At 30.7% G+C, this 22905-nt stretch overlaps 2 protein-coding genes across 5 annotated transcripts in view; one reads left to right on the top strand and one right to left on the bottom strand.

Annotated features, from left to right (window-relative positions):
* The first annotated feature begins 461 nt into the window (after window positions 1–461).
* On the top strand, window positions 462–6038 carry LOC125874139 (probable protein phosphatase 2C 1). 3 transcript variants are annotated; one of them, XR_007447234.1, is made up of 11 exons: window positions 462–705; window positions 864–915; window positions 2670–2749; window positions 4147–4228; window positions 4392–4462; window positions 4569–4645; window positions 4724–4821; window positions 5259–5382; window positions 5476–5553; window positions 5651–5699; window positions 5793–6038. XR_007447234.1 is itself a non-coding variant. In XM_049554976.1 (11 exons), exons 1-11 carry the CDS (start codon window positions 554–556, stop codon window positions 5843–5845), a joined length of 921 nt encoding a protein of 306 aa, XP_049410933.1. In that variant the 5' UTR covers window positions 462–553; the 3' UTR covers window positions 5846–6030. The 3 variants fall into 3 exon arrangements, 2 of the variants coding, with proteins under 2 accessions (XP_049410933.1, XP_049410934.1); XM_049554976.1 differs by having other exon boundaries at window positions 5471–5553; window positions 5793–6030; XM_049554977.1 differs by lacking the exon at window positions 462–705 and having other exon boundaries at window positions 862–915; window positions 4565–4645; window positions 5471–5553; window positions 5793–6032.
* An 11948-nt stretch (window positions 6039–17986) lies between these two features.
* The window catches only part of LOC125874145 (40S ribosomal protein S4), a 52167-nt gene continuing 47248 nt past the window's right edge, over window positions 17987–22905 (bottom strand). The window contains exons 1-5 of one of the 2 annotated variants that reach the window (XM_049554982.1): window positions 20534–20640; window positions 19557–19634; window positions 19287–19467; window positions 18752–18849; window positions 17987–18629 (exon numbers count right to left, since the gene is read on the bottom strand). In XM_049554982.1, the coding sequence (XP_049410939.1) occupies window positions 18195–18629; window positions 18752–18849; window positions 19287–19467; window positions 19557–19634; window positions 20534–20536 (795 nt within the window). In that variant the 5' untranslated portion in view covers window positions 20537–20640 and the 3' untranslated portion in view covers window positions 17987–18194. Of the gene's footprint in view, window positions 18630–18751; window positions 18850–19286; window positions 19468–19556; window positions 19635–20533; window positions 20641–22905 lie in introns of those variants that run through there. The other variant, XM_049554984.1, reaches the window with a different exon arrangement.

Here is a 22905-nt window from a genome sequence, read left to right as displayed (position 1 = left end):
TCCTCTCTCCGGCTCGGTCACCTCTCTCCTTCTAATATGTATCTAAATACAATGATTTTTTATACAAATCAATTGTATTCATGATACAACTTGATACAACGAAAACAACAAGTAATTAACCTCTATCACCTCTCCTCCCATAGCATGATTTCATATCGCATGACCAAACGAGCCCTTAGTATCAATTGAGTGAAAATATCAACCTTAATAATATCAATATAATATATTATACTGATTTGATATTAGTTAAACAAAATTAATTTGGAGGTATATAATATAATATAATATAATAAATTATTTAGTAAGATATGAATGTAAATGATACTATATGTTTGAACTATTTTATTTTTGTGAGGTATTTTCTTAGTGTCTGTTAAAATTTATACCACGATATCCTTTTCAGACTCTACTTGCGAAAATAAACGGGGTTGTTGTAAATGCAAAATCCAAAACAACCAAACGTGGCCAAATGACGTACCCACGTCCTCCGAAGAAATCCCATTTTTACACTGTTAGCCGATAGCGTAGAAAGGGGTTAGAGGAGACGGAAAAAATGGCGATTTCCATTTTCAGGCCTTCTGTTTCTCTTCCTCAACAGTTTCTCTATTCAATTAATCCCCAAAAATTTAGCTCAATTTCTGTTATTAGAAAGAAACAGAGTTTTCTTCGTTGCGCTTCATCGGATTCTGCTCCTCCTCCGACTAGGTAAAGCAGAAAAATAGTTTCAATTTTTTTCCTTAGTTAACAAGTAATCGTATCATTTATTTGAAAAATTAGTATAATTATTTTTTTATCTTAGTATGTTGTATCCATTGTCCTGAAGAATTAATGGTTATTGTGTATCTACATTTGTTTATTTGCAGGCAAGAGATGTCATTAAGTGTTGGAATGTACCTAATTCCTCATCCCAACAAGGCAAGTAGTAAATCATACTCCGTCTCTGTCTATTTTTACTTGTCCACTATTGACTTGACGACGGCTCTTTGCTATGTTGCCCTTCGAATATAATACTCTTTATGTCCACTTTGAATTGTCATGTTGTGCTTTTTGAAAGTCAATTTAACTATTTTTCAAAATTAAATTAGATTACATTAATTTGATATTTTAAACAAAAATTTTAGATATTCAAAAACTATACGAAAAATACTATAAATTCTAGTAATTTTTTGCATATCAATATATTGAAAAAATGCATCCTAAAATATTAGTCAAAGTTATTATCGTTTGACTCTAAAAAGAAAACTATGACAATTAAAAGTAGACGGAGATAGTAAAATTCAATGTTTTGAGAAATGATTATAGTAAGTGATAAATTATCTTTTGATTTTTCATATTGGATAAATAAAGGAAATATTTATTTTTCGTATAATGGACAACTAAAAGTAACAGAGGGAGTATTGTTAATATTTTATAATGGCTCTTCTAATTATGTAAATTTCTCTCAGTTTGGACCAATATGAGTAACACTACTTCCCTCTTGTTTATTTCATATGAGCCCCGGTAGTTTTCTTGTCCTATGATTTATGTTTTCTGTGTTTCGATTATCGCACTCTTTTGTTGTTGTTACTATTCCTTGTTCTCTTAATGCCATGCACTGTTTTTTTCCTATTATTTACTATGTCCTCTCTACTTTTAATATTTTCTTTTCATATTTTGCTTTGATATGTGTTACTTGAGCTGAGGGTTTTCCCGAAACAACCTCTCTACCTTCCCGAGGTAGAGGTAAGTAAGGTCTGCGTACACTCTATTCCAGTCAAATTTTCACTAAGGGGGTTTAAAAATATAAAGAAGTAAACACGCGAAGAAGTAAAAGGGGGTTAAACATCTACTATGTAATTTTCCGTCTAAGAGTGTTGATCAGCCCTACGTGGCTCCACCCCTGCTCTACCATCCTCAGGAGTTACTTGTGGGATTAAACTGAATATGTTGTTGTTGTTGTATATTTGATTGAGCATGGAGTTCTCTTTAAAAAAGACTTTTGGAACATACCATTAGGAACCTTAAAAGATTTTGGCAATTGTGCTATTAACTGAGTTTTGAATATAATATTTGTACATATTTAGGGGTTTTTAGATGCATATATAAGGTTTGGCAAAGCTACTCACAGTGTTATCAAAGGCGCGCTTAAGCCCTGAAGTGAGGCTCAAAACGTGTTAAACGCTTCGTCTCGCTTTTCCTTGCTCCAGAGGAGATTGGTATTGGTAGAGTCGCATTCAACCCCGTCTTTGTGTGCTTTAGTGTCGTCATCAGGGTTCTAAGGCAAACATTTCCTTGCCAATGGGCCTCTTATGAAAAGTGAAACTAAATAATTGATATTTCACTTTATCATAAAAAAAATTCAATTTCTTTGGTAATATATTTGTCATTCATGATTATAATTATTAGTCTTGGACTAAACATATATTGTATTCTTTTCTCCCTTTGCGCCTTTTTTCATTAAAGCCCACGTTTTATTTGCGCTTTGCGCTTAAAGCCCCACAGACCTTAGAGCTTTTTTGCCTTTGATAACACGGGCTACTCATCGAACTCATACACTCAAGCCTACATCCACGGTCTGCCCCTGGTCTACGTGCCATAACATATAACATTTCCATGATTATAAGGGCATGTAATTAAGTGTAAAATGAGATGTTTTATTATTGGCGGTGTTGTATGTTTATGTTTTGAAGGTTGAGAAAGGTGGAGAAGATGCATTCTTTGTGAGCAGTGATGATGGGGAAGTGATTGTTGTTGCTGATGGTGTTTCCGGGTGAGATGCTTTATTATGGTTTCTTTTAAAGATATTTCCTCAGTTTGCAAAAGCACGTCATTTTGTTTATCAGTAACTCTTTGGCGTAATTTTAGTGAACATAAGTTATATGTTAAACTATCTTTAATGTGTAGAACTTTAAGGAATCAATTTTCAATATTATACAAAAAATTATAAGCCATGACTTTCTTTCTATGATCAAGTATTTGTGTTGGGGACAAAGAAAGTATGAACTTTGTAGACAGTACTAGTCTGGCCTTCAACCTCACAAGTAAAGTCGGACATGAGACAGCTACAGCCTACGTGTATTGTTCTGGTGTTCTCAACTCCTCTCTACCTGTGATTTTTGAGGTTTAGAACTCACTGAGATCCCATTTGGAGATGTTTATAATCACATGCTTGCACCACAATAAATCAACATATGAGTACAACTTCCAAGTCGTATTAGCCAAGTAGAAACTCTCATCTCAGGCAAGGCAAGAAAATTGAGCACGATATTAGATTTACTGTCCCATAGTAATCAATCAACTATGCCTCAAATCTAGACTAATTAGAAACAAGCTTATATCTGCTTTAAGGCAGAATCGATTGCAGGACCTTATTTTGAGCTCTTTTCTTCTGTACTTTCTGGAGGGGAAAATTTTGGGAAAGGTCCATACTAAGAGCTCAATCACATTAAGAAAAATTATCTCTGGACTCGTTGCGAGTTTCAAAGTGGTATCTTTTTTTTTTGGAAGTTACTGGAGTAAGAAAAATTATCTCTCGGTTTCACTTTTTCGGTAATATAAGGTGCACCTTCTAATAGCGCCATATATAAGGATGAACATTACAATACAGTATTACTTAAGTTGAATCTTCTAAATGATATCATCAGAATCCTGTTTATTTTCATATCGAGACTGAAACTACTACTCAACTGGAGTAACAACGCCAGAGCAACCTGATGCATGAAATTTTTTTAAGTTGAACCTCTCTACCTGGTATACGACTATAAGCCATCAGAATCCTGCTGCATGAAAATTCTTTATTTCAACTTCTGAGTGGTATATTTGTGAGGATTGAAATTTCGTCTTTTAATTTAGAATTACATACATATACACAAAACTAGTGCATAGACGAGGTTCCCTAGAGAGGATTATGCAATGAAAGGATATTAGCTAACTCTCAGGACTAACCTTATCAGCTAATAAGGAACTATGATGATTCCGACTGTTATTCTGCTTACACTCAGCAATCAACAAATTGAAGCTCTTAGATCAGTTAAAGTGCAGAGCTAAAATAGCCACAAAGTCCACTGGCATTATCTCCAAATGACAATTTTTTGAACCTAAATGTTTGTGGCTCAGAGTTGCATAAATATCTAACATATATTTTATTCCCTCAAATGTTCTTTGCAGTTGGGCTGAAAAGAATGTGGATCCTGCACTGTTCTCCAGAGAATTGGTGGCTAACGTTTCTTCTTTGGTGGGGAATGTGAAGGTACCAACATTGTGAAGACAAACCATCCTGATTTTAAAATTAGTTTCAGGCGTCACATCACATTAAATAACAGTGACCTGTGTTTCCGTTTAAGTAATCACCTAGATTTAATCAATTGTTATGGATTCTTCATTGAGACATTCTGGTTTACTAAATTTGCCAGGTCAATGATGATCCTCGGATTCTCATAAAGGGAGCCCATGCTGCTACATCATCTATCGGTTCAGCTACGGTGTAGGTTCCTTTTATCTTCAGTGCTATTGTTCTCGAGCATTGATATTCATCCAGATTGAGGAACTTGATTATTATCATTGAATGTGGCTTTCTATGTGGAAGATAGAATTGTTTCTGTATTCAAGAACGGAATTTTGAAGATAGGCAGTGTTGGGGATTGTGGACTACGGGTTATTCGTAAAGGTACAAACTCATATTTTTCTTTTGTGTGACTTTAAGGTTCAATTTTATCTGATGTCATTATTGCCTATTTGGGTGCAGGTCAGATGATTTTCTCCACATTTCCACTCGAACACTATTTTGACTGCCCATACCAGTTGAGCTCAGAGTCTGTTACTCAAACATACCTTGATGCCATAGTATGGAAAGTTATATACGGTGAATCATATTACACTATTCCTTTCGAGTAAAATGAACTTGGTTCTATTTGCTTCCTTGTCATTATTGGTATCTGGTTAGGTAAAGAGGATAAATTTTATAATCTTTTCTCAGCTGTCAAAATTTTACACAAAAAGCTTTCAGAGACCTCCTTGCTTTCTAGTACTTGCAGAATCCAGACTAATTTGGATGCCAAGTAATTAAAATTTACTCTTTTCCTGATCACCTGATGGAGAAAATCAATTTTCTCTAATGTGCACTTTGGTATCGTTAGAGATCTTGTTACTTGTCATCCAATAAGCCTACATGTCCTAGGGAGACGTTTCTGTCGCCTCACCACATAAATTTTGTGATATTGTATTTGACTGCTAGAGTAAACGCGCTCTTTGTCTCGTCTCTGTGTATGTTCTTTTCTCAGGTTAGCACGGTGAACTTGCAAGTAGGAGATACAATTGTAATGGGCTCAGATGGCCTCTTTGATAATATTTTCGATCAAGAGATTGTTTCAGTTGTGACCACAAATGATGATGTCTCTAATGCTGGTACTTGTTTTCTACTTAAATCTTATTTCTGCTTGGAAACAGTTGACTCATTTCTATGGTATTCTTACTTGTTTGGTATCAATGTTAGCTAAGGCATTAGCTGATTTGGCGCGCAATCATTCTGTGGATACCAAATTCGACTCCCCTTTTTCACTGGAGGCTAGAGCAAGGGTAAATTTTCAGTCTGATTCAATATATATATATAAATTGTCCTCAAATGCATTGTCTGTCACGGTATAAGATGATACTTATTTTTTAGCACTAACAGGGATTTGATGTTCCTTGGTGGAAGAAAGTATTTGGAATGAAGTTTACAGGTATGACTAGAAGGAATCATTTTTCGAGCCTTTTCTTGCCATATTCTTGATGACATGCCCGACAAGGTTTCTTTCCTATGTAACCTTGAACAGGAGGAAAGCTCGATGATATTACAGTCATTGTTGGAAAGGTGAAGACTATGTGAGCAAGCTGGCCTGAACACCACTGATATTTTCAACAACAAAAAAAGGTCGTGAACATGTCATATATCTTTGGTGCCAAGACATTGGCAGGGTGAATCATTGGGCAATCGAATGGTGTTTTAAACTACGAGTTGAAGGATGAGGTAAGACGAGAACAACTTCAAACTACACTCGATCATTGTTTTTGTATTGTAAGTTGTCTGTTGTAAGACAATATATGGCACTATTATCTGTATGACATTTGGGACCATTTAAATTCTTCATTGATAAAAAATACAACCATAAAAAAGCTTGCTAACTTGTTTAACACCTGCAGTCTCCAAAGAAATGGTAAGTATTATAGATGTTATATCTCTTCTGGAAAATGAAATTTCATTATGTTACTATACAAGTTTTGGGGAATGAAGTTTCATTATGTTACTCTTATCAACATAGATATCAATTTACTCTGAACGTGAAAAAAAAGGATAGATAGGAAGAGGTCACCTCGCATATATAATCCTGGAATATTATTCCTGGTTTGAAACCAAATTCCTCCTAGAAATGGAATTTAAATTTTAGTGTTAAGTAAGACATCATACATTATTCATATATAATGATAAGTCTTCAACATAATATAATTGTGAGGGAATCTGTAATTAATTCTAAAGTAATAAAAGAAAGAGTACATTTGCAGCAACAAACTGGCTTCTGCTCCTCTTCATGCAATCACGTGACTACGAGCCTTTTGCCACGGACTACAATTTATGTATCATATTTATTGAATTTATATACATAAAAAAATATTATTATACATAAAGTACAATGAATAAATTAAAATCATAATATCTTACTAAATTATGTATCATATTTATTGAATTCATATAGAAAAAAAATTCATTATACATAGAGTACAATGTATATGTATGATTCATTGTAATACAATTTTTGTTAAATGATTCATTGTAAAATAAATTTAAGAATTCAATGATTCATTGTAAAAATAAATTTAGTATACATAATGTTTATTGTTTCTTAATAATCAAATATTATTCCTTGTATCTTTACTTTTTGCATTCAATGTATGTTGGTGAGAGAATAAACTATATAAGCAGATAATAAATTTCTTGAAATCATATCCAAAAATGGTTTCTCATTTAAAATGTGTCACAATTTCAACAATAGCATCATATTTCACAAAATTGTCTTAAATATATTTGTATTTTTTAAAATTTATTAATTTATAATATTAATGGGACCACATTTATATAGCGCTCTTCTGAAAATACTTTTTTTAAAATTATCTTATCAGTGATTTTTTTCATTCGCCCAAGTCGAAATCGAAGAAAAATACTATCTTAAAGAGATTATTAATTTATTAAGGTTTTACAATAACTATCATTCAGTATTCGACAGCTAATTATAAATTAACATTGGATATATTAGACTTAATTCAACTATATCGCACGAATGAAAAAAAAAAAAAAAAGAGAAACCTTTCTAACATGTCTTTGAAATATGGCCATGAACAACATACTCATAAATGAGTCTATACTAAGACACTACTTCTTGACTCACATAATTTTATAACCTAAAGTTCTTATATCAAATTTATCGCGATCTATATAACACATTATAGAAAANACCACATCCAAAAATGGTTTCTCATTTAAAATGTGTCACAAAATCAACAATAGAATCATATTTCACAAAATTGTCTTAAATATATTTGTATTTTTAAAAATTTATTAATTTATAATATTAATGGGACCACATTTATATATCGCTCTTCCGAAAATACTTTTTTAAAACTATCTTATCAAAATGAGTGATTTTTTTCATTCGCCCAAGTCGGAATCAAAGAAAAATACTATCTTAAAAGAGATTATTAATTTATTAAGGCTTTACAATAACTATCATTCAGTATTCGACGGTTAATTATAAATTACATTGGATATATTAGACTTAATTCAACTATATCGCACGAATGAAAAAAAAAAAGAAAAAAAGAGAAACCTTTCTAACATGTCTTTGAAATATGGCCATGAACAACATACTCATAAATGAGTCTATACTAAGACACTACTTCTTGACTCACATAATTTTATAACCTAAAGTTCTTATATCAAATTTATCGCGATCTATATAACACATTATAGAAAAGACAACATTTGCCACTACTAACAGATTGTGGTTGGCTTAACTCAGCATAGGAGCTTATTGGATATTGATTTTTAAATATACTATTCCTTCCGTTTCTTTTTATATGTCATCCTATTTTATAAATAGGACCACAATATTTGTTATTTTATAAAATTTATACATAAATTATCATATTTTACCTATTATACCCTTGATAGAGTAGTTAATTAATCTTGAAAATGTATTCATCATTTATTATAAAGTTGACTTAAGAAAACAAAACACTAAAGATAAAGTTACATCATTTCTTAATGCAAATGCAAAGTAAAAAGGGACGGAGGGAGTAATTCATTACTCAATCTTAAAGTGATATAATGTTGTCTTTAATTAACTACTAGTAAACTTTAGAAAAGACAACATTTGCCACTATCAATAGATTATGGTTGGCTTAACTCAGCATAGTTTGGCATGTGGCCTAGAACTACTTATCTATCATGATTTCGAATTTTGGATCGTGACACTCTATAATGTCTATATTTACAATATCTTTGACCTTCCAAAAAGGTTAGCAAATTATATCTCAGTTTCATTAATGACAGTAAAGCAACAAATATATGTAGAGTCTGAGATTGAAGAATATGTTTAGTGATAACAACGTTTTAAAACTTATACACATGCTCAAAATTGAACTTGAAACACAATAACTAAAAATCAAGGATAGAGTTGTTACACAAATGACCTCCAAAATTTTAAGGATAATCATTGATAAGTAATTTGAAAACAAATCTAATTTCATAAATATATCAAGTTAGATTACACTATATTTCTTCCATTTCAAAACAAATGATGTTTTATATATAAAATAAAACAAAATAACTTTTTTCTTCCAAAATTATCCTTGTGTATATGAAGTTTACACCATTAAAAGGTCGTCTTTTTCTCCAAACTAAAAATATCACTTATTTTGATACAATTGAATAATATATGAAGTAAATTTACCATGTCAATAAAATACGATAAATTCTAAAACTTAAGACTCCCTCTGTTTATCTTTACTTGTTCACTATACTAAAAATAGTTGTTCAATAATATTTGTCCAGTTTGAAACCCAAGAAATAATTTATTCTTGTGCTTATTGTACCCTTACTATCAAATACTATTCAATATGAGTAATATTTAATACATTTTTCAAAACATTAAATTTAATATATTCAAAGAGTAATATAGTAATATTATCTCTATTATTTAGAGTATTATTTCTTAATGTATATACCAAGTCAATAATGAACGACGACTATTGTTGAACTGAGTAAGTACTAGTCGATCATAGAACACGAAGCCTTGGGAACCCAATATTAATGCTTTCTAATTAAACAATAGACTTTAAGCTATGTTGTCAAATGTTCTCATCTAATCTGAATTAGTTGCAATTTGGTGTCTGGTCCTAGATGCTTTCAGAGCTAGATGATTGCCTTGCTGATATAATTTCGATCTTGAATATCTCAAATTCGAATCTTCTACAAATACAATTTCTTCTCTAAATTATATTTAAAAAAAATATTTGATGTTTACTCTTGATAAGACGTATTTAATCTATCCTATTTATCACGTATCACTTCGTAAGTTACCTATATATCTAAAATCTTATCCAATTTTCACCCCATACAACCTCTTCAAACTCTAAGAATAGAAGCTATGTTGTCAAAGATTAGATTGTTTAAATCTTCACTACTCATATTGAAATTTGAATATATAAAAGAAAATAAAAAGACAAAACATCCATTTTCCCAATATAATCGAATCTTCCATATAACAAGGCTCATTAAATGTTTTGGATTGGAGCTTGCATGTTTTTTTTTTTGTTTTCTCTATGACGGTGAAGATGTTTGTTTTTTCCGCAAACTTTAATACTTAGATTTATTAATTAGTTTAAACAAAATAAATAAATTAATTAATTAATATTGGTTTAAACAATACATTTACAAGGTTCTGAACTTCTGATCCTGTCGACCACCCTATCTTCTTCCTATGACCGTAGGGTTTGAAAAAATTGTAATTGTTCATTTTTATTTGTTCGATTTGAATTTTGTACGCTTTAGATTAGATTTATAAATTGTTTTTACGATATAATTAGTTGTTTGTAGTGGCATTTATTTAATTTTCTAGGGTATCAATTTAAATTTGTTATAATAGTTATATCTTTTGTTATATATGTCTCTTTAATGTAAAACCTTTTATGTTTATCGAATTCTGAAAGTCCTAGGCGGGTAAAGTGCACCTAACAAAAACAATTAATCTTATGTTTAAAAATTAAACTCAAAATCTCTTATTAAGATAATTGATCTTTTGCTTAGAAATTGAATTCGAAATCTTTTATTAAGTATAAAGAGTTACTTATTATCCTACTATAAGAAATTCTTGTTGGTCTAATGCATAAAAGTTAAACATAATTGGATCAAACTTATACAATTAACCGTATATACATTTTTTTTCTAAATTATCAAGTTAGTCTTAAATCATCTATGAATGTGTAGTGATAGGAAAATTTTCTTATTATAATTTTTACTTTTTTTAATCGAAAGTTATCGATGTTATCAATTTAAATTTATGCCACGTAAAATCAAAACACCAATTAAGAGTACAAATTTACATGTGTATCGCATAAAGTCATACTCTCGATCCTTTTCTAATATAATATATTTTTATTTTCATAACTCAAATCCATCACATCTTAGTGAGAGAAAAAATTACATTATTTATTAGTCTCAAGAGGAACTTTGACTTGGTTTTTTAGAATTTTAATACTACTAGAGTAGCATATATTATAATATAATATAATAATATTAGAGTCTACTAGGGAAAGAGAGCTTCTTTTCTTGGAAGAGCAGATTACAAGTTTGGAATCATGTGGAAAGCATTCAATGCACATCTTAAGAAACATTTGTTAATTTATTGGACTTTTTTACGGCAGGAATCTCATAATTAATTTTCGTACCAACTTAATGTGAACATATGTTAGAAAATATAGTTAATTAAATAAATAATTAAGTGGACAGGAAATATATTGATTTTACTATATACAATATATAATATCCCTTTTTGCGACCCTTGTTCTATGGTAAAATCAATTTGAATTTTCTTCTTTATTTGTTTTGCAATCTTTTGGGTGAGGGAAGTAAAGAATAATTAGTCTGGGAATAGATCGGATCACATAATTAAAAACTTATTATTATTATTATTATTATTATTATTATTATTATTATTATTATTATTATTATTATTATTATTATTATTATATATATATGGTCTTGTTTTATATTTTTGTAATTATATATATTCTACTTTTTATAATCTCATAACTCTTGACTAGTCAACTCTTCATCGCGATCGCTTGATTCAAATTTTTCAGCCACTATTTTAAGTTTCCAACCTGTCGAGTATTATCTATTTTGATCCGTCCAGATACTTGTATTTCAAAATATATGAGGTTAAAATTAGGTATAATTTGTTCTAATACAGTGTATTCATCAAGTGGATTCGCATGTATCTGGAATAAACAACAAATCTAGCTTGCTTGTCTTGCCCCTCTCCCATCTCGCTCGTCATTCTCATATGTATCTGTCATCCCAAATACATGTGAATCACACCAGATACATACAAATACATGTATCTAGTGTTGTGGTCTCCTTCCACATCTCGCTCGCCTCTTCTTACTATTTTAGTGTATCTAGTAGCAAAAATGCATGTATCTAAGTGTATCTTTTTCAATATATAATAGAAAACTCGTAATTAATAGTAATATACATAATATCTTTAAAGTATATATAATAATGTTATATATAATACTCCATTTGTCCCTAATTACTTATCCACTTTTGAATTGACACACCTATTAAGAAAACAATGACTGACATAGTGAGTTTACCATTTTTACCTCTATTAATTATGAAGTGGATGAATTAAAAACTTAAGATTTTCAAAAAGTTCTATATTTTTCAAAGTAATTAATTGAGGGTATAAGAAATTGTCTTTTCTTGATTTGTCAAAATAAATAAGTAATTAGGGACAATTAAAAAAAAAAGAAAAGTGGACAAATAATTAGGGACAGAGAAAGAGTAGAAAAGTATATCTAATTGTGTAAAGAAATTAAAGACATAGTCATTAACCTAAGTATTTGTGCTTAATTCCATGTGAATGTCTGCCAACAAACATTCACGTTGAGTCCATATTTTGCTAAAACCTAACGCTAGTTGTTCTATGTAATATTTATTGCCTATTGTCTTATCTATTAGCTAATCTTGAAATAAATCTTCTACTTGTATTTTCAATAATGGATACTATAACTTTTAACTATATATACTAAAATATTTTATTTTTTTAAAATTATACTATCAATGTAATGTAACATATCGTCGTATTTTCCGGGTTACTCATTTCATTTATTATGTGCAATTAAATATTATAGTTTTCTGATTGGGAATTTTTTTCGTACACTCATTATATATATATTATATAAGTTAAACTGATAAATAATCATGTGCCATCAACCTTACACATTTAGATATTTCAAGACTAGAGTTTTGTGCATTGTTAAAAAATATTTAAAATAATCCCATCGTTTTTATTTAGTTGTTTAAGTTTGAGTATTTGACATGGAGTTTTAAGAAGTGAAAAAATATTTATGTAAATGTATCATGTGGTCTTAAACATGTCAGGTAGAAAACCAATTTATATTAATTCCTTATGCGTTAAATCCTTATATCGATCCCATCTTAATCATCCTACATACATGTATTTTTACTGAATTAAATCTTCGTGTCTCGCCTCTATTTTTACGCGACATTTTCTCCAATTAAATCTACAAAGTACAAACCAATTTAAATTCCTTAACTCGGATCCACTAAAAAATTAAAACACAAAAAATCCATCATTTATCAATAGTGGATACGATTTCACCATTCAAATATCATTCAAATTAAAACACAAAAAACTTCATTGTTCATCAAGAGTTGACACCTTTTTAGAAATTTATTTATAACTCAATCAACTAATATTTATTTAATTCTTTTTAATTGAATTAATACACACGCAAAATGTGAACATTAAAATTACTTTTCTAAGAAATATGTCACATCTTCAATTTTATAAGACCAAAATAATATATATGTAGAGATATAGATTAATTAGTACTAAAATAAATTGTTAACTTATTAAGTATGAGTCAAAGGAGACAACACACCCCACGTTATAACTTATGTACGCCATGGCGGTGGTCAACCACTTTTGATTTGATTTTCTATGATTTATTCTATCACGTACATAATTAAATCATCTAAAAATAATGATAAATTTAAAATTTAATTTTTATGAATTAATATTTCTTTATTTTTCAAAATATACACATAGTTCAAGTTTGATGCATTGAATTCTATTAAATTTATTGTGTTTAATCTTTTTTTTTTTTTTTAATCTATTGTGTTTAATCTTAGATTCATCATTGTCTAAAAATAATTATATGTAGCTAGTTATAAAAGTTACATTAAAAATTCACACAACGATTATCCAATCTTTGTAATTGAAAAATGACCAATGTCAAAGAGTTTTAGATTTCACATGTGAAATTTGATATATTCATAAATTTTCACATGTGGAATTTGAAAAATTGAAACTCCATCATAGTGCTATTTTTCAAATATGTTTTTAGTCTGAAGAATGACTAGTGAATGGGGATGGGGGGGGGGGGGGGGGGGGGTTAATTTCTACTAATGATGTTAATAACACATAAAATAAGTCAAAGTTATCTATTATAATAATATGTTAAAATATGATACTGATTAAAGTCGGTCAAGTCGTATTCCTTCTGTTTTAATTTGTTTATCTTTTTTTTCTAGTCCATTTAAGAAAATTTCTTTTTTGATAATTTCTTAAATTGAAATTTTCATATAGCATCTTTAATACCACATGATTAAATAACGTACATTCTATATATCTTTAATTTGACAGTACAAAATACAAGTCTTCGTTAGCTTTTTGAATTTTATATCAAGTTAAAATCAGATAAATAAATTGAAACACACGAGGAAGGAGGATGGGATATTTTATTTTGTCAATCATCAATTGTAAACACAACTAACTCACTCCTCCTTGTATAAATCATTATAAATAGGGTGTTTCCCAACTAATTTGTCTTCCAAATTAAACTACACTTTATCCTATACTATACTATTACTACTATATACTATTATTATTTCTTTGCAGAGAATTAAGTTATAATTAATTTCTCTTTTTTCAAGATTACTATACTTGACCAAATTTAATGGGAGGAAGTTCTTCTCCTTGTGCTTCATGCAAATTATTAAGGCGTAGATGTACAAAAGATTGTACATTTGCTCCATATTTTCCACCAAATGAACCTCACAAATTTGCCATTGTTCACAAAGTCTTTGGTGCTAGCAATATTAGCAAGATGTTGCAGGTAATTTCCTCTTTTTCCTTCCTCTGATTACCATAATTTATATCGGCTAATTTTTTTTATCAAACTCATTTGTATTGATTACGCCATATAGAGATATTGTAGTGTATTACTAGGGATAAGATAACTTATGGTCTTATTCTTCTGTCAAAAGTAGGAAAGAGTAAAAAATTGATCAAATCGAGAATCAAGTGTTAGCTCTCACCTCTAACCTCACAAAAAAATAATAATCAAAATGGCGAAAGGGGTTTATTCAAACTCATTTAATCGGAATATCATATTGCATATATTATAAGATTAATTTTTGTTTTAATGTATATAATAGATATTGAATTTTGTTATAAAAGCATACTGCCATTTTGAATTTTTTTACATTAGCATTATATGCAGTGATTGTATAATGAGTTTTTACAAGTATTAGTTTGTATGGTAGCATGTTTGTTACCATTTTTTAAAAAAATATTATCAATTAATGTTTATCATAAAGATTTTCTTATAATATATTTATATTAGCTAAACTCTAAATTTATTACCTTATCAATGATTGATTTGAGTGTAGAAATATTGTTTACACATACTTGAATTTATAATTTATTTGTTCAACCTTCTAAAATTGGTCTAATTTTGAAGAATGGTTTTCAAAAGAAAATTGTTTTGATGAAAACTAATGGTGTTTGATCAATAAATTTTAAAATAATTTTTTAACAGTAATTAATTAAGTTTGGTCAAACTTTTTAAAAAGTGCTTCTAGATGTATTTTTCTCAAAAGTAGAAAATACTTTTGGTGAAAAACTATCTTTTTAGCTTGTTAATACTCTCTCCGTAAAATTGTCATGGTTTCCTTTTTAGAGTCAAACTATAAAAATTTTAACTAACATTTTATGATGTATTTTTTCATCATATTGATATGAAAAAAATTGCAATTTATAGTACTTTTCATATAGTTTTTGAATATCTAAATTTGTTGTTTAAAATATTGAATTAATATTTTTAACTTTGAAAATTAGTCAAATTGACTTTCGAAAAACGCAACATGATAACTAAAAGTGGACGGAGGGAGTAACAACTTTTGCTACTCTCGAGAAGCATGTATTTTCTCTTAAAAACTTGACCAAACACCTAAATTTTTAAAATAAACACTTTTAATCTCTCAAAAATGTGGTCAAACAGACTATTAATATCGTCATGTTATATGCAACATGTGTATACGATTAATTTATTTATTTTTCATATTTTTCTTTTTTTGGTCTTAAATCTTAATGTAATATTTTTCAGGAATTACCTATACAAAAGAGAGCAGATGCAGTAAACAGTTTAGTATATGAAGCAAATGCAAGAATGAGAGATCCGGTTTATGGTTGTGTTGGTGCAATTTCTTTTTTACAAAATCAAATTTCACAATTAGAAATGCAACTTGCTATGGCCCAAGCAGAAATATTATGCATCCAAATGCAGAATAATAATAATAATAATAATAATAATAATTTGTGTGAAATTCAAATTAATAATAATGATAATAATTTGCAACATGAGTACATAAGCTTGTTGCAAATTATTAATAATACAGATTAAATAACTTGTTTTGTTCATTTTGTTGTAACTTGTAACACAATGTTTGGACTTCTAACAAAATGATGAAATGTATTTTTGCCTTTTTGAGTACTAGTTAATGAAATTGATTTAAGTTTTATATAATTGACAACGTAAAATTGACGTTATTGTCCTTTTGTTAATTTTCAAATAATTTTTGTTGTACATTGAATCTTCCTTTTTATCAGTAGTATTAGCGTTATTTTGTTCTTCAATTTCAACTATCATCGATATCTTTTGGTGTTTCGACTATTACATTATTGTATTGTTATTATTGTTTTTTTTTTTGTCTGCTGTGTAATGCTATGCATTTCGTATTATTTCAATTTTGTTATTGCTTCCACATATATTTCTCCCTTTTAAAATTGTTTGGCATGCTCTATGTTAGTCGGGATCAGTTGGGGAACCTCTATATCTTTATGAGGTAGATGTAAGATCTTCGTACACTTTAATTTTTTCACACCTCATTTATGATATTACACTAAATATGTTATTATCTTAAAAGGATAAATATAACATGAATAAATAATATTTATGGAGGATAAATAAGAAACTCAATAGTTTTCTTTTAAAAAAAAAATTGTTTTATGAAATTACTTTGTTCAAACACATCATATATATTGGCAACTAGGCCTAGCTAATTGTAGAGAAAGGGTATATTTGCATATATCTACTTGTATATTTATATATACCATTTATATACATCATATATAATTGAGGATGTGTGAAAATTAGGGGAAATGGCTTTTTAAGTCGATGTATATTTATATATCCTCTTGTTTATATTTTTTATGTAAGTGTATATCAATGAAATTTTAATATCATATACAACAATATAGACAATATAGTGTTTTTTTTACTTAATTCGTATATGAATTTAACCTTAAATCAATTCAAATCACCATTAACATTTCTCAACTTTGTATATAATTTCATCCAAGTATTTTTAATGAATACATTCAAAAATATTTTTAAAAATTCAATCCAAATTTAGATGTGACCTTGGGGTTTTGATTAATTTTTCTACAAATGAATCAAGAGGATTTTTGTGGTAGTACTGAAATAAATTGCAGCAATATACCACTAAAAAGGATATGGTGGTGTGGATAGAGTTGTTGTTCTTTTAACCAAAGGTCTAAGGGTTTAAACCCGGGTATGAAATCTCCGAGTGGAACCCAATGCAGTGGTGATCAGGGTAGCTCACAGAACCCAATGCAGTGGTGGTCAGGGTGGCTCACGAGGAGGATATGATGAGCAAAATCCAATGAACTGTTGGAAAGTAAGAATTTACTATTTTAACCTGCAGCTGCATCCACCCCACACCCCATAATGCAATACTTGACCCAGCCCACTGCTATCGCTACTTTTATCGAGTTTGCTGTAGCATTAGTGTATGATGCAGGATCAATACGGGTACCAAACACTCGAAACTGTGCACTGGAGGAGCGAGGTGTCACCCAACTGTAATAAAGTGAGTTGGGTGAGTGCTGGTGGAAGATAGCAACTACCTGTGAGAATGTTCAAAGGTTCAAAGACTCAAATGATCCAATGGATCAATCATAGTGATGTGGAAGAAGACCTGAGTGATCAAAGTTCAAATCCTAACAAACAAGAACATCAAGTAAGTTCTTACCGTTGGTGAGTACTGGTGGAAGATAGCAACTACCTGGTGAATTAGTCGAATAGTGTGGACTATAGATGCTTCCATAATAGTTTTGAGCAGACTGTTCTAAGACAAGATAGCAAATTGGTACCAGTACAATCCTAAACTCTCAAGACCTGGTCAGCACTAGAAGGAAATAAAGCGTAGAAGCCGAGTTGACCAGAATCTTGACATGATATACTCAATGCAGCAAATACAACCCTCAGCAGTAACATAGCATCTTAACTACTACTCTATGGCTTAAAAGAAAATGGGAAAGGAGAAACTATTTCAAATCTGGAACAAAATGAACAAGGATTGATCCATAAAGGAGTCTAATCATCTTCTCATTAAAAAGTTAGGCATGCTAAAACCAAGAATACAAATATTCAAAAGGCTGCTCGCAGAATAAAATATGTATTACTAAACAAAGCAAAACATTTAGAGTCCAAACTACAAAACTTAACTTTATCACGCTGTAAAGCGTGAAATTGACTTGAACAGTGGATGAAGCAACCTGGACAGTTTAAGCAGGGGTGCCAGATTGAGCAGCCAGCCTCTTCCTTGCCTCCTCGATGATGGTCAACTTAATTCCTTTACCTTTGGGTAGTGAAACCCACGGCTTAGTACCCTTACCAAGAGTGAACACATTTCCCAAACGTGTAGCAAATTCATGACCCTGTGAATCCTGAATGTGGAGGGTCTCAAAGCTACCCTTATGCTTCTCCCTGTTCTTAATAACACCAACTCGTCCCCTGTTTCTACCTCCAGTCACCATCACAACATTCCCAACATCAAACTTGATGAAATCAACAATCTTATTGGATTCCAAGTCCAGCTTTATGGTATCGTTGGCCTTGATGAGAGGATCAGGATAGCGGATTGTTCTTCCATCGTAAGTGTTCAGGTATGGGATCCCCTTCTGACCAAACTGCACAGAGCGGACCTTGCAAAGCTTAAACTGCAAATCGGAAGAACATCATTCAAATAAGAGCAGTATACCACCAATAAACTATACAAGGTCAGAAAATGACTCTAACAAAGACATTCGTCACAAATGCAAAAGTTAAAATATTAATCTACCTTGGACTCCTCGTCCCTGAGCGAGTGAAGACGGAATCGGCCCTTAGTGTCATAAAGGAGACGAAAGTTCTCATTAGTCTTCGGAATTGAAACGACATCTGTATATAGAACGTGCATTAGTCATTTTCAAGGGTGAAACAAATAAGACAGCCGACAGAAAGAGAATGTCATATGAAAATTTAATAAAAACTCTATTGACAAACAGACCACCTATCCATAGTACTCCAGAAGTTCCAATTAATATGACTTTCCCTACTTTAGAATGTTCCCCGAAATATTTAACACAATTCTCTTTCTACACAATGTTAATAAATCAAATTTTGTTAAACTGTTCAAAGAATTAAAACTTTAATGTGATGTTTTATCCATCAAACTAACTTACCAACCAGTATTTCAGTATCCTTTTCAAGTATTTACTTATAATAAAAGACAGATGTTTGGACTCTGTAAACATCAAATACCATTAATACAACATGAATTGACAGTGCATTAGAAAAGATACCAACAACAGAAAAGGTAGAAAAAGAGCATTTACCCATGAAACCAGCAGGATATGTCTTATCTGTCCTAACTTTCCCATCAACCATAACTTGTCGTTGCATCAGAATTGAGATCACCTCTCTGTATGTGAGAGCATACTTCAACCTGTTTCGCATAATAATGACCAATGGCAAGCACTCCCTTGACTTGTGTGGGCCAGAGGATGGCTTGGGAGCCTATAGAGCAAAAGACAGAATTTATTTAGCTAAATCAGCTCCAAATCATCTCGAGTTACTTGGAAAATACTCAAAGATAATTCACTTACAAATGCTCCACCAAGTTTATCAAGCATCCAATGCTTTGGGGCATTGAGCCTCTTCAGATGCTTCTTCAAACCTCTAGCCTGTAAATAAATGAAAGCGCAAGTTGAAATTTTCCTCGATATATCTTCAACATGCGTTTTGTTTCCAAAAATTAAAGCAACACCAAGTATGCAATATGATGCATAACACAAAACCAATCAACCACTTTATGATCTAAAGATCAATAGACATAAGGGGTGGCAAAATTGTCTTAAGAAAGAAAACACTCTTCCATAAACAAGGTTTGCACAAGTCATGACTCATACTCATCTACCGGAAATTAAACCATCAGATCATGTAAAGGGCCAACACTCATCATAGAACTATAAATTAAGCAATATAGATCATGTAAAGGGCATAAATCAACCCCAAATAAACACTCCATCTTCCATAAATATGTCACAATACTGAGTAACACACCAAGACAGCATAATCGACTGATAAAAGTAATCAAATAGAAAAAAAATTGATGACACAAAAATTAATTTACGAACATAAAAAGAAATGTATACAACCAGTACTCGATCCAAAACTACTAGTAGAACAGTACACTTATTTGAACCGATCTGGGATCCAATTAATTTTCAGGTCGCATCTCTATAGCAAAACTACAATACATAATCTAATGTTTCACTCGAATAATATCAAAACAAGTAAATTTTAACTTCAAAACTCCAGAATCTCTACATCAACTGATCCTTAAATCTCAAAAGACAAAAGAGAGCATAAATGACCAAAGTAAAAAAATGGAACAAACCCAATATTTCCTTCATTGAAAAATGTAATTTTAGGTCTAGTAGAAAATTTTCCATTCAATGATATTAATCCATGAAAAAAGTTGTAGCAACAAAACTCAGCAAAGCGTAAAAGATTGATAAAAAAATGCATCATAGTACATACAAACTTAATGAGTGAAGAAATGGAGGATAGAAGAACGAACCATTTTGTTGGTCTAAGAATTTCTCTGTATTTTTTGCAGCTTCGATGAAGAAGACGAGAGAAATACTAAAACCCTAGTTTTTTTGTTATAACCTTGCATGCCCTCTGGGCTCTGGATAAGTTGGGCTGGCCTTTTAGTGTGTTACTAATTTGGGCCTCCAATTACTTCTCATAAGAAAAAGTGAAGGCAAAAGGCATAAATTCACCATTCAACTTGTCCTAAAAAGTCAGTTACATGCTTAACCTATCATGACGATCTATTTCACATTTATTCTTGTTAAAACTGTAACTAATATCACCTCAGAACTGACGTGGAAATTTAATTAAATTAAAAAATAAAATAGGTGCATTTGAGTCGAAAATAAAGTCAAAAATAATAAATTTTTTACCCCCACCCCCCTCTATTCTCCTTCTTCGTGCTCATCTTTTCTTATTCTCCTTTAGTGTTCTTCTTTTTTATTTTTTCTTGTCACAACTCTACAATTTNTAAAAAATAAAATAGGCGCATTTGAGTCAAAAATAAAGTCAAAAATAATAAATTTTTTACCCCCACCCCCCTCTATTCTCCTTCTTCGTGCTCATCTTTTCTTATTCTCCTTTAGTGTTCTTCTTTTTTATTTTTTCTTGTCACAACTCTACAATTTCTCACTCAATTTTATCATACTTGAGAATTCTCCACTAATTTCTACCGATTCACCAAGAAAAGTAATTTGCTAATCTATATTTTACAACCCAGTAACATCAAAAGAACATTCAAGTGTCTAACCCCTAAATCCCCAAATCATTAATACCTAGAAAAGTTAATTGTTCCCCACCCCCATATATCAAAATTATCAATTTTACACAACACTGCAGATTTGATAGAGCAGGGGTTTGGATTCAATGACGATTTATACATAGCAAAATCAAAATTGGCCCGACAATATAAAATTGATCGGTATCAAACTAAAATATCTATTTCAAGTTTCACAACCCATTACCATCAAAACACTAATAACTAAAAAAAAATTCAAAACAAAACATTACCAATTAAAGTTCATTTGACTCATATTTGAAAAACCCAGAAGAAAAGAAGGTGCTTAAATAGGGCTAAGAAGCTAAGAAAGATAAGTTCTGGGTTTAAAATTCATGTTAGTGATGATGACAAGTGGGATGAAATCGTATTGGGTAATAATTTTGATTTAATTTATATTCATGTCCCCACTCCTTCGGGAACATTCCAAATCGTTGCTACTCCGTCGATTATCTTGTATGTAGCAATAGTTTGTATTGTATATTTTAGGCCAAAGTCATGTGCGGCCCCTCAAAGTTGTCCTCATTATTCATTTAGACACCTCAACTACACCTAGTACCTATTGAACACCTCTACCACCCCAGATTTGAACCGTCTAAGCATTTTTTGCCTACATGGCAAATCATTTGTGATTCACTTTTCATGGGCGCGTGAAGATGCCGAAAACACATTTTCCTTTTTATTTTTCCTGAAAAAAGTACATTTTTTATTTATTTATTGAACTTGACATTAATTAATAAAGAAACCAAAAACAATTAACTAACAATATAAAAAAAAAAAGGACGTCTTCTTCCTAGGAACAACCTCAACGATTTCCATCCACCATCTTTGTACTTACCGGTTACCTCCCATGTCACCCCAACCCACCAACTTTCTTTGTCTCTTCTCTCACCCTCTCTAACTATTCTTCTGTTTTTTCCTCTTTTTTCAGGTTTTAAATATTTTGGCAAAACTCCATTTACGTTGATGAAAGAATACTGAATCAATTCTTTTTTCGGCAAAAGTTTGTTATTATTTTTTGTAACTGTGATAAATGTTTTTTATCGAAAGAAGATGAAGGCAATGGGTAGGAGGTGTTGTCGATGCCGATGAAAGGGAATGAAACAGTGGGGAGATGTTTTATTTGTGTGTCGACGCCGGCGAAAAAGGGTAAAGAAGAAGATGAGAGGGTTGGGGGGTGGGGCGTTAATTAAAAAAGTTAATTTTTATATTCTTAAAATTCCTTTTGGATTATTTAAATAGAACTTTTAAAAAATTGAATTCAACCGCCACGTGTCGTTGTTTCATTGGTACACCTGCTATGTATTTGCGTTTGAGCTATACGCAATTTTATTTTTCAACTGATTGACATTTTGTGTCTAATAGATATAAATTTTTTAAGGTTAAAGTGTTCAATAGGTGCTACCCCTAGTTGAGGTGTCTAAATGAATTATGCGGACAACTTTAAGGGGTTACAGATGACTTTGGCCTATATTTTATAATCAGAAGAAAGAATTGAAAATGGAGTCATTCAGGTAAGGAGGAAGAGAAAAAATAAAGAAAAAAATGGTGTCATTCAAGTGAGGAAGAAGAGAGAAGAT

The sequence above is a fragment of the Solanum stenotomum genome, chromosome 8, assembly GCF_019186545.1.
Source record: "Solanum stenotomum isolate F172 chromosome 8, ASM1918654v1, whole genome shotgun sequence".
Lineage (NCBI taxonomy): Eukaryota > Viridiplantae > Streptophyta > Magnoliopsida > Solanales > Solanaceae > Solanum > Solanum stenotomum.
Note: the sequence above shows the minus strand (reverse complement) of the source record. Positions and strands in the feature narration are given on the sequence as shown.

Coding starts and splice junctions, on each gene's coding strand:
- LOC125874139 (XM_049554976.1), top strand. CDS start 554: ATGGCGATTTCCATTTTCAGGCCTTCTGTTTCTCTTCCTCAACAGTTT. Junction 4,229..4,391: donor CTTTGGTGGGGAATGTGAAG/GTACCAACATTG, acceptor TAAATTTGCCAG/GTCAATGATGATCCTCGGAT. Junction 5,700..5,792: donor ATTTGGAATGAAGTTTACAG/GTATGACTAGAA, acceptor AACCTTGAACAG/GAGGAAAGCTCGATGATATT.